Source organism: Jaculus jaculus, chromosome 12, assembly GCF_020740685.1.
Source record: "Jaculus jaculus isolate mJacJac1 chromosome 12, mJacJac1.mat.Y.cur, whole genome shotgun sequence".
NCBI lineage: Eukaryota > Metazoa > Chordata > Mammalia > Rodentia > Dipodidae > Jaculus > Jaculus jaculus.
The window spans coordinates 62,371,974-62,387,651 of record NC_059113.1 but is presented as its reverse complement, the minus strand read 5'-3'; the positions used below and the strand labels follow the sequence as shown (position 1 = coordinate 62,387,651).

Below are 15,678 nucleotides of genomic sequence, written 5' to 3'. Positions count from 1 at the left end.
TTGTTTCATGTGTGTTGTTTCTTGCTTTGTTCAGTTTTCTTTTTTCTACTTACTCTTTCCTTCTGCATTTTTCTGTCCTAAAGAACATAACCCTTTTGGCTTGCAGGGACTCTGAGCCTTGGCTGTCTGAGAGACAAGGCTATTCAACATTCTGATAGCACATTCTCACCCATCTCTCTCTAGTTTACCTTTAGCCAACATTCGCTCATCCTTCTGCAACTTTTTCCTCTTACAGATCCCCCTTCCTAGTCACGCCCCTCCTTATTTTCCTCACCCCACCCAGTGCCAACCACTTGTTCTACAGTGCTCTTCCTTCTTTTTCTTTCCTCTCAGACCCACAGCAGCTAATGCATTCCTGAAGTCTCTGCACTCCAGCACTTCAAGACTCAACTCAAGAGCTACTTCCTCCAGGAAGCCTTCTAAGCCCTCTTGGCCTGGGCAGCATTTCCTGTGGCTTCTTCTTTGTCTCTCTCACAGCTGGCCCCTGGGAGGAGCATGGAGCAGGCATTTGTTAATTCACTCAGTTGTTTATTCATCATTGATTGAACAAGCCCAATTGAGGGCTGATTATATAGCCCTATGTTAGACAGGGAAGAAAACATGAAACCACAGGCTTTGTCCCTGGGCTCTATGGAGAAGCCAGATGAGTAAACAAGATGGCTGCTGAGAGAGCTGTTCACAACAGCTGGGAAATGGAATCTGCCCAGATGCACCATCAACTGATGAATGGGTATTAGAGTTTTGTTCAGATAAATGAAATATTTGCAGGAAAATAGTTGGAACTGGTAAATATTATATGGAGTGAGGTACCCAGGCCCAGAAAGACAGAACTCTATATATTCTTTGTCATATGTGGATCCTGGCATCGAACTTCTAGATGTGTGTGTATAAGTACAGTGAGTATGGAGACCAGGAAGGTAGAGAGAAGACATGGGAGTGGAGGTGGAAAAGAGGTTTAGCAGATGGATAATGGAATCCATGTGATATGAAAGTAGAGGGGGAAATAGAGAGAAAAGATTTAAGCAGGGATGGGGTGGAGAAAAGATTAACAAAACCTAAGGACATATGAATAAACTATATAAACCTACTTACTACATGACAAGCCAATTTAAAATATAAAATTTTAGCCAGGCGTGGTGGCACATGCCTTTAATCCCAGCACTTGGGAGGCAGAGGTAGGATTGCTGTGAGTTCAAGGCTACCCTGAGACTACACAGTGAATTCCAGGTCAGCCTGGGCTAGAGTGTGACTCTTTCTACCTCAAAAACCAAAAACAAAAAGCAAAAATAAACAAAAATTTTGAATGTTTCTTTTCTTTTTTATTCTTTTTGGATGGAAAGCCCAACAGACTAGCCCTTTTTTATTTGAGAGAGTAAGAGTGAGAGAGAGAAAATTGGTACACCAGGGCCTCCAGCTACTGTAATTGAACTCCAGAAATGTGCACCACCATGTGCACATGTGCAACCTTGCACACTTGTGTCACCTTGTTTATCTGGTGGGATCTGGAGAGTCAAACATGGGTCCTCAGGCTTTACAGGCAAGTGCCTTAACCACTAAGCCATCTCTCCAGCCCCAGTTTTAATGTTTAAATGTAGGTATCCTATCTGGAAGGATAATGTGGCTTCCAAAAACTATAGGCTGTTAATCAAACATTATAATACCAGGGATGAGATACCTGAAATGTTCCTTGAAAAAGGATTCCCTGAAAACCAGAGGGAACTAAAGAGTTAATAACTATCCCTAAGACTAGAAGGCCTTAAAGAAACGTCAGAGGCATTCAGCCCCAGACAAACCTGACACTTCCTTGACTGATGTACTCCCTTAGCTCAGAGGCCTTGAAGGAACAGACACCATCTGGGGTATCCTCCCTAGACAATTCTTGCTGAAGAAGCCTGTTCTGAGCAAGGACACAAACAGCTACAAGTTCCTTAACTACTGTACCTGGTCCACTCTTTTTTTTTCTTAGGATCCTCCTTAAAAGCTTGAATCTCAGCCTGGCTCAGTGCTCTAGCCTTCATCCCTGGGGTGAAGGCTGCTGCCCCTTGCTGTACCTCAAACAGTCTGTAGAGATAAGTCCAGTGTTCTCTTTTGCTTCTCTCTTACACTTTCCTTACAATACTTCCCAGTGAGTTGTTGGTCAGAGAGGTTGCAGAGGTTCTTAAAACAACAGCTATTACCATGACTCTTGGTTCCCGCCAAAACTAGATGGTAAGTCTCTATTGCTGAAGCTACCATATACTTCCATTATAGGACATGGGGAAATCAAGCTGGAATTGAGCTGGAATCTTCCTCTTTGCTTGGTAGCTTTCATGTTACTGGAAGATGCTATGAAAACTTCTAGGGGAGAAAAATCATCAACAATCCTACCCAGCTGAGGACTCAACTCTTCTGGAAATATGTGCTTATTGGGGGGTGAAGGGATGGCTTAGTGGTTAAGGTGTTTGCTCACAAAGCCAAAGGGCCCAGGTTCAATTTCCCAGGACCCATGTTAGCCAGATGCACATGGTGGTGCATGAGTCTGGAGTTCTTTTGAAGTGGCTGAAGTCTCTGTGCACCCATTCTCTCTCTCTCCCTCTTTCTCTCTGTCAAATAAATAAAATATTAAAAAAGAGATATGCATAGGAGTAACCAACCACTTATTTTTTTGTTTGTTTTTTGAGGTAGGGTCTCACTCTAGCTCAGGCTGACCTGGAATTCACTCTGTATTCTCAGGGTGGACTCAAAATCATGGCAATCCTCCTGCCTCTGCCTCCTGAGTGCTGGGATTAAAGGCATGTGCAACCACACCTGGCTCTAATACCTTCTGGACAGAGTGTATTGTTGGGGCCAGGCTTATGGGTGTTATAGCCAATTTCCCCTTGCCAGTGTTTGGCACACTCTCTTGCTCCTATTGTCCCCTTTATGTGGGCCAGAGGGTGATGTCCACCCTCTGCTCATGCCATCATTTCCCCCTGCCATCGTGGAGCTTCCCCTCAAGCCTGTAAGCCAAAATAGATCTCATTTTCCCACAAGCTGCTCTTGGTTGGATGATTTCTACAAGCAGTGTGAACCTGAGTGCAACAATGGTGTATATCTATAATCCTAGCACTTGGGAGGCTGAGGCAGGAAGATCAGGAATTCAAGACCAGCCTTGTCTACATAGTATGGTCAAGGCTAGCCTAGGTTATATGAGACCCTATCTCAAAAGAATAAAATAAAAAGAACAAAAAGAGAAAAACAGAGATGGAGCAAATGGGTCAAAATGCTGATGAGTGTCGTTGTTGAAACACTACCATGTTTTTAGGTTGGTTGAACTAGTCTACATTTTAGTGAATGCTTTTAAAATGTAAATTTTATTTACCTATTTGTGTGTATGCATGTCTTGCATGTGTGCATGCATGTGTATAGGAATGCCAGGGCCTTTTGCCAAAATAAATGAATACCAAACACTTGTGCCACTTTTTTTTCACCACATTTTGCATTTGGCTTTCTGAGTGGCTTGGGAACTGAATCCAGAACAGTAGGCTTTGCAAGCAAGCTCCTTCAACTGCTAAGCCATCTTCCTAGACCCAAAACGTTTTTTTTTTTTTGGTTTATTGAGGTAGAGTCTCTCTGTAGCCCAAGATGGCCTAAATTCACTATGTAGACTCAGGCTGGCTTCAAACTCATGGCAATCCTTTTTCCCTCCCACATGCAGGGATTAAAGGTGTGCACTACCACACCCAGCAGTAAACTTTTTTTCATAATAAAATTGTAGAAAACTTTCTCTTGTACTTCTTGTGGTCATAGTTCTGTTTTCTATAACAGAGCTTGGCTCATCATCTATTTTTTTCAACATCTATTTTTATAAATAAAATTTTACTAGATTAAAGCTATGTACATTCACATCAATGGCTGCTTCATAGAACAAGTGCAGAGTTGAGAAGCTATCACAGAAACTATATGGTTCACATAACTAACATATTTCTCTCTAGCCCTTTATAGAAAAACTTGGCAAGCCCCAAGTCAGAATAACCAATAAATTAAGTTAAATTAAGTGGCTTATGCATTTAGTACCAGTACTTACAAGGTCAAAGTACAAGGATTATGAGTTTTGAGGGCAATCTGGGCTACATAGTGAGTTCCAAGCCAGCAAGAACTTTTCTCAAAAAATAAAATTAGGGCTGGAGAGATGGCTTAGCAGTTAAGCGCTTGCCTGTGAAGCCTAAGGGCCCTGGTTCGAGGCTCGGTTCCCCAGGTCCCACATTAGCCAGATGCACAAGGGGGCGCACGCATCTGGAGTTCGTTTGCAGAGGCTGGAAGCCCTGGCGCGCCCATTTCCTCTCTCTCCCTCTATCTGTCTTTCTCTCTGTGTCTGTCGCTCTCAAATAAATAAATTTAAAAATATAAAAAAAATAAAATTAGAGTTTGAGACCACTCTGAGACTACACATGAATTCCAGGTCAGTCTGGGCAGAGAGAGACCCTACCTCGAAAAACCAAAAAAACTTAAATAAAATAATTAAATTAAATAGTTTAAAATACAATACAATGTGTGAAGGTTGAGATAGGTTGTTCTTTAAAAGAGAAATATAGGGGCTGGAGAAATTGCTTAGTGGTTAAGGTGCTTGCCTATAAAGCCAAAGGACCCAGGTTCGATTCCCCAGGGCCCATGTAAGCCGGATACACAAGGTTGTGCATGTGTCTGGAGTTCATTTGCAGAAGTTGTAAACCCTGGCACTCCCGTTCTCGCTCTCTTTTTCTCTATCTGCCTGTTTCTCTCTCTCTCAAATAAATAAATGAAAAAAAAAGAGAAATATTGATTTGATATGGCATAAAAGAAGTTCAAGTTAGGTACTCTTTCTTTCTATAATACTGGCCTTCAAGGAACTCATTTCTGATAATATCTTCTAAATGAAATGCCCAAAGGAGAACATCACATATGCAGGGACAAGCCTTAGCTTGGACTTGGGACTTAAGACAGGCTGATGCTAATTTTCGACCCACCCACACTTTCCTTCCTCAGAAACAATACCTGATTTCCTGTTACCCTTCGATAGGACAGCCCTGCTGGGTAGAAGAAGGTGACTGTGGTTCCATAGGAATCTTCCCCATTATTGGACACTGTCACATCTACATTCAGCTCCAGATTACTTCCCACCACCAAGGTCTTCAAGCTGGGTATGGGGTGGGAGGAAGGCATAATTCTCTGAATGAGTGGAAGAAACAGAGAGGGAGCAGTTTACCTGGATTCTAAGCCTCAGGTAGGAGTGTTAGGGAGCCAGAGGCAGGAGTTCCAGGTCCTGGGAGAGAGGCTGGGGCCCCATGGGCTGATCCAGGGGCTGGAATCTCACCCTGAGAAGCCAAAGGTGATGCCTAGGTCATCCTGGCAGATGTGGTCAGCTCCACAGTTCTTTTCAAAAGGAAGCTGAGGAAAGGGCGACATGGGGGATTTCTGGAGATTCAGAGCCCACACAACCCCTATGGGAGGCCCCAGTACCATAGAAGGCTGACTCACAGAGGCCATGAAGTATGTTTGGGCATCTGCAGACAGCATAGGCCGGAGGTTTTGGAAGGAAGAGATGGGCATGCCCACGAGAGAGAAGTTGAGGTGCAAGGTGATGGGGGTCACGGAGTCCTCCACACAGGCCTATAGGAGAGGCATTGAGGAGAAGGTGTTAAAGAAAGCCCTTCACAAAGTTACTGTCTGGTCCAGTCCCAGTGTCTCTTCTTGCTAGCATGCCGTCATGCACAACCTCTGCCCTGTACTTCCAGTATAGCTCCATCACGTTACTTAGTGTCTTCTTACTCTGCACTCCTCCAAGAGGCCTCCAGCTCTCTTCTCTGGTTTTATCTTTCTTCCTAGCATTTATCCCTTCCTGACATCCATTACCTACAAACATGTACGCTTTGAGTCTCCTTCCATCACCAAGGAACTCCCCATGGACAATGAGGGTCTTGTCTCCTGCTGTAGGCCAGTCTCAGAAGAGCAGAGCTCAAGAAATGCCTCAACAAATCAGTCTGAAGTTGTGCAGTTCTCCCAAGCAGCCCTATTTTCTTTCCTGAAATCCAGCTGGGTGACCCCTTGCAGTCGCAGCCAACCATGTCATTCATTCACTCATTCAATCAGCATGTATTAAGCACCACCTGAAAGCCAGATCCTGAGCTAAGGCTGAGCTACAGGAAAGCTCAGAACATGCCCTGTTCTTTCTCTGTCTAGCCTTCTTCTAGCTCCAAAGGGCCTCCCACCCACAGCCACCCCCACAAGCCCTGCAGCTCCCTCACTGAGAGAAGCAGCTTCACAGCTTCACAGTGTCGGTTCAGACCAAGAACTTTGTCTCAAATCAGAGTCCGGGTCTTCGTCTCCTTGAAGATGGCACGGGGACTCAGGCGGCCAGGGTCAAGGGCCAAGTCAAAAGTCACAGAGCTTTGGAGATTACCTGCAAGGAAATAGGGCACAGGGAGGGTTGAAAGAGACGGATATTGCTCAGTAGCCAAAGGACAAGGCACCCAACAACAGTCCTGGGTTGGAGACTTCCAGAAGTAGGGTCAAAGGGAAGAGGACTCACTTAGATGGTTCTCTGGGTTTTTATAAATATGAAGGCAGACAGTGGCATCACCCAGTTCCTGGTCAGAGTTCACTTGTTCCTGACACTCAAACACAGACCTGGCAATCTCTGAGGGTGTAAAGTGCATGGTCACCGACACTCTGAGGAGCGGTCTGGTCCTGCTGGCAGAACACTGAGCTGAGGAGAGACCTTTGGCTCCTGGGAGCACAGCCTGCAATTGGGAAGGGGTTACTAATCTGGACCTGGGATCGATGGAGAGTGTCCGAGGAAAGCTATTCTCACCTTAGCAGTAGCACATGTCCACGGGATCCCACGGCCAAGTCCACCAGTCCATCCTGGGTGAGGTCCTGACCCCCACTTAGTGACTGCCCAAAATATTGAAGCCCAGAGGAGAGCTGAGATCCTGCAATCCTCTGTCCAGAAAAGAAGACAAGTCATGGTGAGTTATGGGAAGGAATGCTAAGGTTTACATGTGGTTTGTTCCCTAAGAAATGAGTCCTGCAGGCTTCACAGAACCTGGAGGGGTCTAGTAGGATTGGGTCATTGAGGCCATTTCCCTCAGAGAGAGTGAGTAGTTTTTAATGCAATCCCAGTAAGTTCCTAGAAGATGCCTCTGGGGTGGGGACACATGTCTAAAAGACCAGCACTTAAGAGGCAGAGGCAGAAAGAGTACTAGTTTGAGGCCAGATGGTCTACATAGTGACAGCCTGTACCAAAACAAAACAAGACTGGTCTTGCTCCTGTATCTCTAGCTTCCTGCCTTTCCATGTCATCTCTCCTTGCCCCACATGCTCCTACCATGATACCCTCTGCCATGACTGCCTGCTGTGAGAACCATCACCATGCTGTTTGACTTAGTCTACAGAACTGTGAGTTAGGTAAACACAAACAAGATGAAGGACAAGGGCTGGAGAGATGGCTTAGCGGTTAAGCGCTTGCCTGTGAAGCCTCTCTCTCTCTCTGCTTCTTTCTCTCTCTCTGTCGCTCTCAACTAAATAAATAAACAAAAAAAATATTTTTAAAAAGATGAAGGTCAAGTTTAAAGTAAGCAACAAGAGAAACAAGGAAATAAAAATGTGAGCACAGAAAGAGGGGGAAAGTGGTGAGAAGAGGTCACAGAGAAGGGCCTGAAAAGCAGAGATCATGCTGGGGACATGAGAACTGGAAAAATAAGGGGCTAAAAGTAAGTGAAGAAAAGGGAGATTATAAGGCTGTGTGGTGACCTGAGTTTCATTTATTCATTTAGTTAGTCCCTGGTTTCAATTAACTTATGATCCAGGAGGCCTTGGGCAAGGATTCAACTGTCCTATGCCTCAATTCTCTCATCTTTAACATGGGAAGATAACAACCTAAGATTACAAGCATTAGATAAGTTCACTCATATAGTTCTTAGATTAGCACCTGAGCCTGGTCAAGAGTTGATAACATATTGCGATGGGTATAAAGGTTAGAAGGGATCTCGGGGCTCATCTTGTCCCTTCTCTCATTTCACAGAGAAAGGAGAGAAGTTGAGGGGCTTGCCAACCTCACATAGCCTTTTAGAAGCTGTCTTCAAACAGGAAATTAGATCCTCTGACTGCAATCCCAAGTTGCTTTTGGCTATATTTTCAAAGGACAACGAGGGACACAGGTGGGATGGGCAGTGACTATGCCTAGAGGAAGATTCTACCTTCCTAAGGTGTCATTACTCCCGGTGGGTCCATTCCCTTTTATTTCCATTACTCTTGTAATTCCTAATCCATCAGAGAATATGCACTAAGATTCTGGCACTGTTGAAACTAGCAGATATTACGAGTAATTATCAAAAAATAAAAACAAGAAATTACCAATTGCTGAGGGAATCTAGAAAGGATTGATGGAAATAGAAATAGCACAGTACAGTCAAGCAGTCAACACCAAAGTCCACACAGGAACACTAACCTTACGGCTATATGCTCATGTTTAGTGTATGAACCTGTGGAGGACAAAATGAAGTATATGATGGAACATGTGTTGGCATAGGAAGAAGGGAAAATTCATGGTGGATCAGTGAATCCAGAAAGGCTTCCTCTTCAAGTCAGACCTATGGGTAGAACCCTAGTGATGTCTATAATCAAGGGTCTACCCAGATATACCTCTAAACCATTTGGAAAGGGGAAACTAAACAAGTTTTCATGGAATGAATGTATTTTCATGTCATTCTCATCAAGGTTTCTCACCTTCTTTAGATCCCTTTTAGTTGTTAAGCTATTAATAATTTTAACAATAATCTATCATGTCTATTATACAGTAAGTACTGTTCTAAGAACCCATTTCATTTTCACAGCAGCAGCTGGATGAGGTTAGTTCTATTATAATTACTATTTTACAGACGATGAAATGGAGCACAGAAGTAAGTGGACTTGTCACTTTTCTCACTGATGAAACAACTTCAAGGAGGAAGGAGTCCAACCTGGTAGGAAAGGCACGGCAGAGCACAGCCTCTCACAAGATGGCATCCAGGAAAGAGGGAGGGAGGGAGGGAGGGAGGGAGGGAGGGAGGGAGGGAGGGAGGGAGGGAGGAAGAGACAGAGAATAGAGAGATATGCGCACATGCGCGCACGTGCACACACACACACACACTTTAATCAAGATTAACCATCATGACGAGAGGCCTGGCCAGCATTGCACAGATACAAGCACTGACAGAATTATAGAGACCTTCCTTATACTTTTTTGAAGGGGGAAGTAACAGCCTTTTTGAGCTATCATTCACACACCATACAATTCCCTCCTTTAACATATACAACTCAGTGGTTTTTCTATATTCAGAGATGTGAAATCATTACCATAATTTTAGAACATTTTCATTACCTCTCCTAAAGACTCAACACCTGTTAACAGCCACCCCATACCCTTATTTCCCCTATATCCAACGTAGGCAGCCACAAATCTACTTTCTACGTCTATAGAGTTGCCTGTTCTGGACACTTTATGTAAAGGTAACCATCTAATATGTGATCATTGTGATGGGTTTCTCCCACTTAACATGGGGTTTTCAGGTTCGTCAGGCCATGCCTGTATCAGAACCTCATTTTATGGTAGAACAATATGCCACTGCTTGGGTAAACTTTTAATTTATCAGATTGTCATTGACAGACATTTGGGTTGTTCTTACCTTTTGACTATTATAAAGAATGCTGAAGATATGGTTTTGATTATTTGAAAGTAAAATTTTTGGATCACATGACAACTCTATAATTAATCTTTTGAGAAACTGACACATTGTTTCCCAAAGTAGTTATACCATTTTTACATTTCCACCAGCAGTGTATGTGGGTACCCACCAACACAATCATCCTTCTTAAATATTATTTATTTATTTGAGAAAGAGAGCATAAGAGAGAGAGAGAGCATGCCAGAGCCTCCTGCCACTGCAAACCAACTCCAGATGTGTGTGCCACTATGTGTATCTGGCTTATGTAGGCTCTGGGGAGTTGAGTCTGAGTCCTTAAGTTTTGCAGGCAAACAACTTAACTGCTGAGTCATCTCTCCAGCCTATCCTTCTTTTTTTTTAATATTTTTTGTTCATTTTTTATTTATTTGAGAGCGACAGACACAGAGAGAAAGACAGATAGAGGGAGAGAGAGAGAATGGGCGCGCCAAGGCTTCCAGCCTCTGCAAACGAACTCCAGACGCGTGCGCCCCTTGTGCATCTGGCTAACGTGGGACCTGGGGAACCGAGCCTCGAACCGGGGTCCTTAGGCTTCACAGGCAAGCGCTTAACCTCTAAGCCATCTCTCCAGCCCCTATCCTTCTTAATTCTAGCTATCCCAATGAGCATGAAGTTGTACTTCACCATAGTTCTGATTGATTGATGCCTGATGACTAATGATGTTGAACATTTGCCTTTCCATGTGCTTATTAGCCTCCTGGCAATCTTCTTGGAGAAATGTCTATTGAGTTATTTCTCCACTTGGCTTTCTTGACATTTGCCAAGGAAAGTAACCCTTCCTTCTCATGAAACTTTGCTCCACTGTGTGGAGGACTCCTGCCTAGATAGTTGTTTGGAAGGATCACTGACAACAAGCAAAACTATATACAATCCAGAAAAGTGAAGGGGTAGGAGGACCAGGAGACTCAGACAGCTAGAAACTAGACCTGACCTGATGAGCAACAGGGACACTAAGACTGAGCACTGTGTTTGAAGTCACAAGACTGAAAACAACCTTCATCACAATTCCAGATCAATCCACCTTTAACCTTACACTGGTCAAGTCACAGGTATAAAATGGGTTTCTCAGGCTAGAGAGATGGCTTAGTGGTTAAGGCATTTGCCAGCAAAGCCAAAGGACCCAGGTCTAATTTCCCAGAATCCACAAATGGTGGCACATTTGTCTGGAGTTCCTTTGCAGTGGCTGGAGGCCCTGTCATGCCTATTCTCTCCCTATCTGTGCCTCTCTCTCATAAATAAATAAATAAAATAAAAACATAGAGCAGACAAATAAAGAACAATAGTAGGATGTTTTTTTTTTAAAAATGAGTTCCTAGGGCTGGAGAGATGGCGTAGCGGTTAAGCGCTTGCCTGTGAAGCCTAAGGACCCCGGTTCGAGGCTCGGTTCCCCAGGTCCCACGTTAGCCAGATGCACAAGGGGGTGCATGCATCTGGAGTTCGTTTGCAGAGGCTGGAAGCCCTGGCGCGCCCATTCTCTCTCTCTCCCTCTATCTGTCTCTCTCTCTGTGTCTGTCTCTCTCAAAGAAATAAATAAATAAATAAATATATTAAAAAAAAATGAGTTCCTACATGGGCTGTGTACCTTGTAAAATTGGCTGAGAAACTGCTCAAGTCTCAGTGCAAAGCAGGATATGTACCAGACATCTTTCCATTTCTTAGTTCTACAAGTTTTATATACCTAGTGCTTGGCAAAGAAGTCAAAGTCACAGAGGAGAACTATCCAGCTGTCAGTGTGGAAGAAGGAGAAAAACAAGAGGATGCTGCCACAGTAGTAGAAAACAGTGGCGCGGCCTCACCTGGCTAGGCAAGGGGCTGATGGTCAGTCTTGAGACGCCATGAAATACGTAAACAGCACCCTGGTTATCCTGCTCCCCAGGCGCCCCGATGGCCACATCTGTCACATGGTCTCCATTCACATCTCCCAGCACTGTCAGAGCTGCCCCAAAGCGGGCCCAAGGATGGCCGTGCTCCCCATGGAGAATGGCCTCACACTGCCACCTGCTCCTCTGAAGAACAACGTCAGTGTCAGGCCCGACCTGAGCCATTCCCCAGCCCATACCCTGACACGGCCCAGGCCACGACCCCCAGCCACTCACCCCCGCGGGCATTGGACACACGGACACCTGCCCCCCTCGGGTCTGCTCATAGTAATGGGGGACTCCAATGAGAACCAGATCAGTGTTGCCATCGCTGTCCATGTCCATGGAGCAGAGGGAGGCCCCGAAGTAGGAGCCGATCTGGAGGGCAGAGCTGAAGTCATCCATTTGCCCTGCCAGATGCCCCCTCTGGACCAGGTTCCGCCTCTCTCCCAGCACCAGGACCTCCCTTGTGGACCCCAAAGCCCCCTCATCTCCTTCTCCACCCCTGGCCACACTGCCCACCCACCCCCATCCTCTACTCTGGCTCCCTCCACACCAACCTGCGTCCCTCTGACTTCGAATTTTGGCCTCCATCGCTTGGATTCTTGGGTGAAGATGATGACCTTCCCGGTGTGCTGGTAGCGAGGGGCCCCCAGGATCAGGCTCTGGACCCCCTTCCAGAAGGCCAGCTCGCTGGAGTAACCTGAGGAGTCCAGGCCTCAGTTCCAAGGCTTCTCCAACCATTCCCAGGCAGTTTGTTCCCACCCCTTGGCCTCTTCTCACCCAGGTAAGCATCCCTCATGTCCACATTTTCCTGAGACATGTTGATGAAGGTGGGTCTCGTATTTGGAGGGTATAGGAAGGCACCTCCAGACCAGCTGAAGCTCCCCACGGTCCCCAGAACTGGCCCATCCTAGGAGAAAGGATTCCAGGGCTGAGCAGGCTTGAGCAGGATGTCAGCCTAACCTGAGGGAGGCCTGCTTCTCACAGCTACTCAATGGCCACCTGCCCCACACTGTTCCCTCTTCTCCCTCATCGTATGCCGTCCTGTGAAGAGGCCCCACTCACAGGTGTGAAGGCAGCACTGAAGCCCTCCTGGGACATCTCCAATTCAAAGGAACTGCTGCTAACTGTCTCTGTACCTGAGGAAAGCATGATTCTTGGGTTTAAGAGAGAAGGCTTCTTAGAAGACTCTAAGATCAGAGACCAGTGCCTGCATTAAAGGTTAGAGCCTAGCACATGGGGGTCTAGGTTCAGAAAGGAAAAGGCCTGATGGCTGAGGATTTCTGACACTCCATTGCTGACTTACCCTCAATGGCAAAGATCTTCTCCTTCAGCTTGTTTTGAATATCCCTCAAGGCACCAAAGTTTTTCACATTAAATACATACTCGCGGGAGGGCATCGATGCAATGTCCATTAGTTCTTGCCAAGAATATGAACTATGAAAAGCTTTTCCTACCTGTCCACAACAAAGATCAACTTGGTGAACATGAAAAGTGTATTATTCCATATATAATTATGGTATGGGTCTGAAATGCCCTTTTCAGGCTCATATTTTGGTCCTTGACTTGTGGAGCTATTTTGAAGGCTGTAGAGCCTTTAGAAAGTAGGGCCTAGCTGCAGAACTAGGACATTATGGGGAGCTTTTGAAGGTTATATTGCCCCACCCCATTCTGGACTACTTCCTCTGCTTCCTGGTCTGTCACAATATGAAGAGCTGTGACCCCACACGCCTACCACTCTGGACTCCATTCTTCCTTCTCCATCAAGACCTGGTGGAGACCCTCTGAAAGGGTGAGCTAAAGTAAATGGTCCTTCATCAAATTGTTTCTGCCAGTTATTTTGGTCAGTGATGAGAAGAATAATACAGTACATCTGCTGATCTCCTCCAAGAACACTGCAGAGTTAGTCTTAAAACAGATGTCTTCAAAGAAAGCATCAAGGGGTTCAAGGAAAGGGACCATAGCTCCTAGACTTCCCAGAGTTTTCATCTGAAGCCAGCGAATGAGAGAGCCAGGGCTTTCTACCCTTGAGAACAGTCTCCAGAGGAAGTAAGTGATGAGAGGGCATAATGGGTGCTCATCTTCCTGCCCTACCCCAATTGCATAGCGGATGATGCCTGCTGCCTCTGCCACGGGAATGACATCCTTATAATTCAGTCGGTCACGTTCTTTCCTCCCATCGGTGATGACAATGAGGATCTTGGTGGCATCTTTCCGGGCTCCACTGCGGGCAGTGAACAGGTGTTTTCTGACAAGAAAGAAGAAGGTCCAAAAGCCTGTGGTGAAAACTACGTTTATTTCTGATGTTTTGTGCAAATGAGGACTTCTTCCTCCTCCTGGGAGGCCCCAGTCCCGCTCAACTACCCCCAGTGGGCCAGGGCAGCGTGAGTGGCACTTCAGGCTCTGCTGTTCTTTTCTTGGGGAGGCAGATATAGCCCAGGGGAGACCTGGGTGCTCTTGGAAAGGGTGTGTGGGAAGTCTGCACTCACATGACCTGTTGGATGGCTGTGGCCGTGTGTGTGGACCCTTTCAGCTGGAGTACGGAATTCAGCAGGTTTAAAGGGTTAGAACTGGAGATGAAGTCATTGAAGGTGAAGTGTGTCTGGAACTTGTCGGAGAACTGCATCAGCGAGAACTAGGAGAACAGTATGGGGTTGGGGCTGCAACTACTCTTCCTCCAGACTCCTAGTGCGTCCCCAGAAGCCTCCCAGCAGCAGATCTGGGAGACTTGCCTCCCTTCTCCAGGAACTCACCTGGGTACTAGGTCTCTGGAACTGGCTCATCACCGCTTTCACAAAGTGCTTCATTGTTTCAAAATCATTGGGCAATATGCTGCCCGAGCCGTCAATCAAGAAAACGATGTCCTGATCCTGCTTTGCACACTCTGGGGAAATTGATAACCTTGGTCCTCACAGTGTCCTTCCTCACTGGTCCGTGCAGAACTGTACTTTTGTTCAGTATTTTAAGAGCCCCACACTGGCTGTCTTCTGGCACCAGCTTCAATATGGGCCCTGCTCCCCTTCCTGGATAAAAGCAGAATCTTCCAGCTTATCCCATTCTTCCCAGCTTACAATTTCTGTCCCAGGGTCTTCCAGAATAGAGACTAGTATTCTGATAGTACCTGTGGATGGAGTCTAGGCCCAGGAATGTGCTGGAAGCACACCCATCCATTTCCTCAAGGGCTTCAAGGTGAATGTGAAACCAGGGAGTGCCCTCAGTCTATTGTGGGGTGGGTCTGAAAAGCTCACTTCCACATCCTTATCTTTCATCTCCATGGGCACCAGAGAAGCCAAGCCCTGTTCCTTCAACCTGCCCAAGCGCGCGCACACACGCACACACACACGCACACACGCACATGTACACATATGCATACTCATAGACATACACAAACATATACAGATGCAAAGATACATATACACAACTTCAGTCCTACCCAGAGTGCTATAATCATTGAAGGAAAATTAACCCCCTTTATTTTCATTCTAGAAGTAATCACATCTTGTATTAATGGAACTCTCAACTAATCCCAGGCACTATACCAGACTCTGGTCATGGGTCAACTTGTGTTAATTTCACATTTGAGTATATTACGAACCCCATTTGACAGATGAACAGACTGACAGAGAGGGTAACTTTATAGGGAAGGTTTCCAGGAGAACAGGGTAGGAGCAGGAGAGGCTCAAGCCGGCAGTGGCTCTCTGCTGTGTTTGCAGCTCTTACGCCACCCAGCAACATTTTTTCCCCCAGTACTTCTCTTTTATCCATTTTGGCAAAAGCGTGTGATCCCATTGCACCCCCAGTTGGGTGGGTGTAGGCATCCCAAAGAAGCAGGTGGCCCTCAACACTCACCCTGCAGGGCAGCTGGGAACCTTTGATCCTGCAGGAAGGACGAGCCCAGCAGGAAGCAGAATCCAGTTAAGTAGGTGTTCTCTTTGCATGCATGGTGCACCCTGGGACCACAGGCCTTGGGACAGAGAAAGTTAATGGTAGGGGCCTCCTAGGTTCTGACCCACCCTTCCATCCCAACAGGTCCACACTCTACAAGACTCCAGGCCCACCAGCCTCAAATCCCCGCTCTTTCCCTCAAGACCCTTCTG

General features: G+C 46.0%; 2 protein-coding genes across 2 annotated transcripts in view; one reads left to right on the top strand and one right to left on the bottom strand.

Moving 5' to 3' along the window:
* The window catches only part of Znf668 (zinc finger protein 668), a 704,021-nt gene that overhangs the window by 228,526 nt on the left and 459,817 nt on the right, over window positions 1-15,678 (top strand). The window lies entirely within an intron of this gene.
* Window positions 1-15,678, bottom strand: part of LOC101607319 (integrin alpha-X) — a 36,072-nt gene that overhangs the window by 16,951 nt on the left and 3,443 nt on the right. The window contains 16 exon segments of the mRNA XM_045131589.1: window positions 4,993-5,134; window positions 5,312-5,385; window positions 5,476-5,607; window positions 6,243-6,397; window positions 6,527-6,684; window positions 6,809-6,939; window positions 11,516-11,725; window positions 11,816-11,956; window positions 12,139-12,281; window positions 12,362-12,491; window positions 12,647-12,720; window positions 12,888-13,038; window positions 13,676-13,829; window positions 14,071-14,216; window positions 14,335-14,465; window positions 15,431-15,545. Coding sequence (XP_044987524.1) covers window positions 4,993-5,134; window positions 5,312-5,385; window positions 5,476-5,607; window positions 6,243-6,397; window positions 6,527-6,684; window positions 6,809-6,939; window positions 11,516-11,725; window positions 11,816-11,956; window positions 12,139-12,281; window positions 12,362-12,491; window positions 12,647-12,720; window positions 12,888-13,038; window positions 13,676-13,829; window positions 14,071-14,216; window positions 14,335-14,465; window positions 15,431-15,545 — 2,187 coding nt within the window.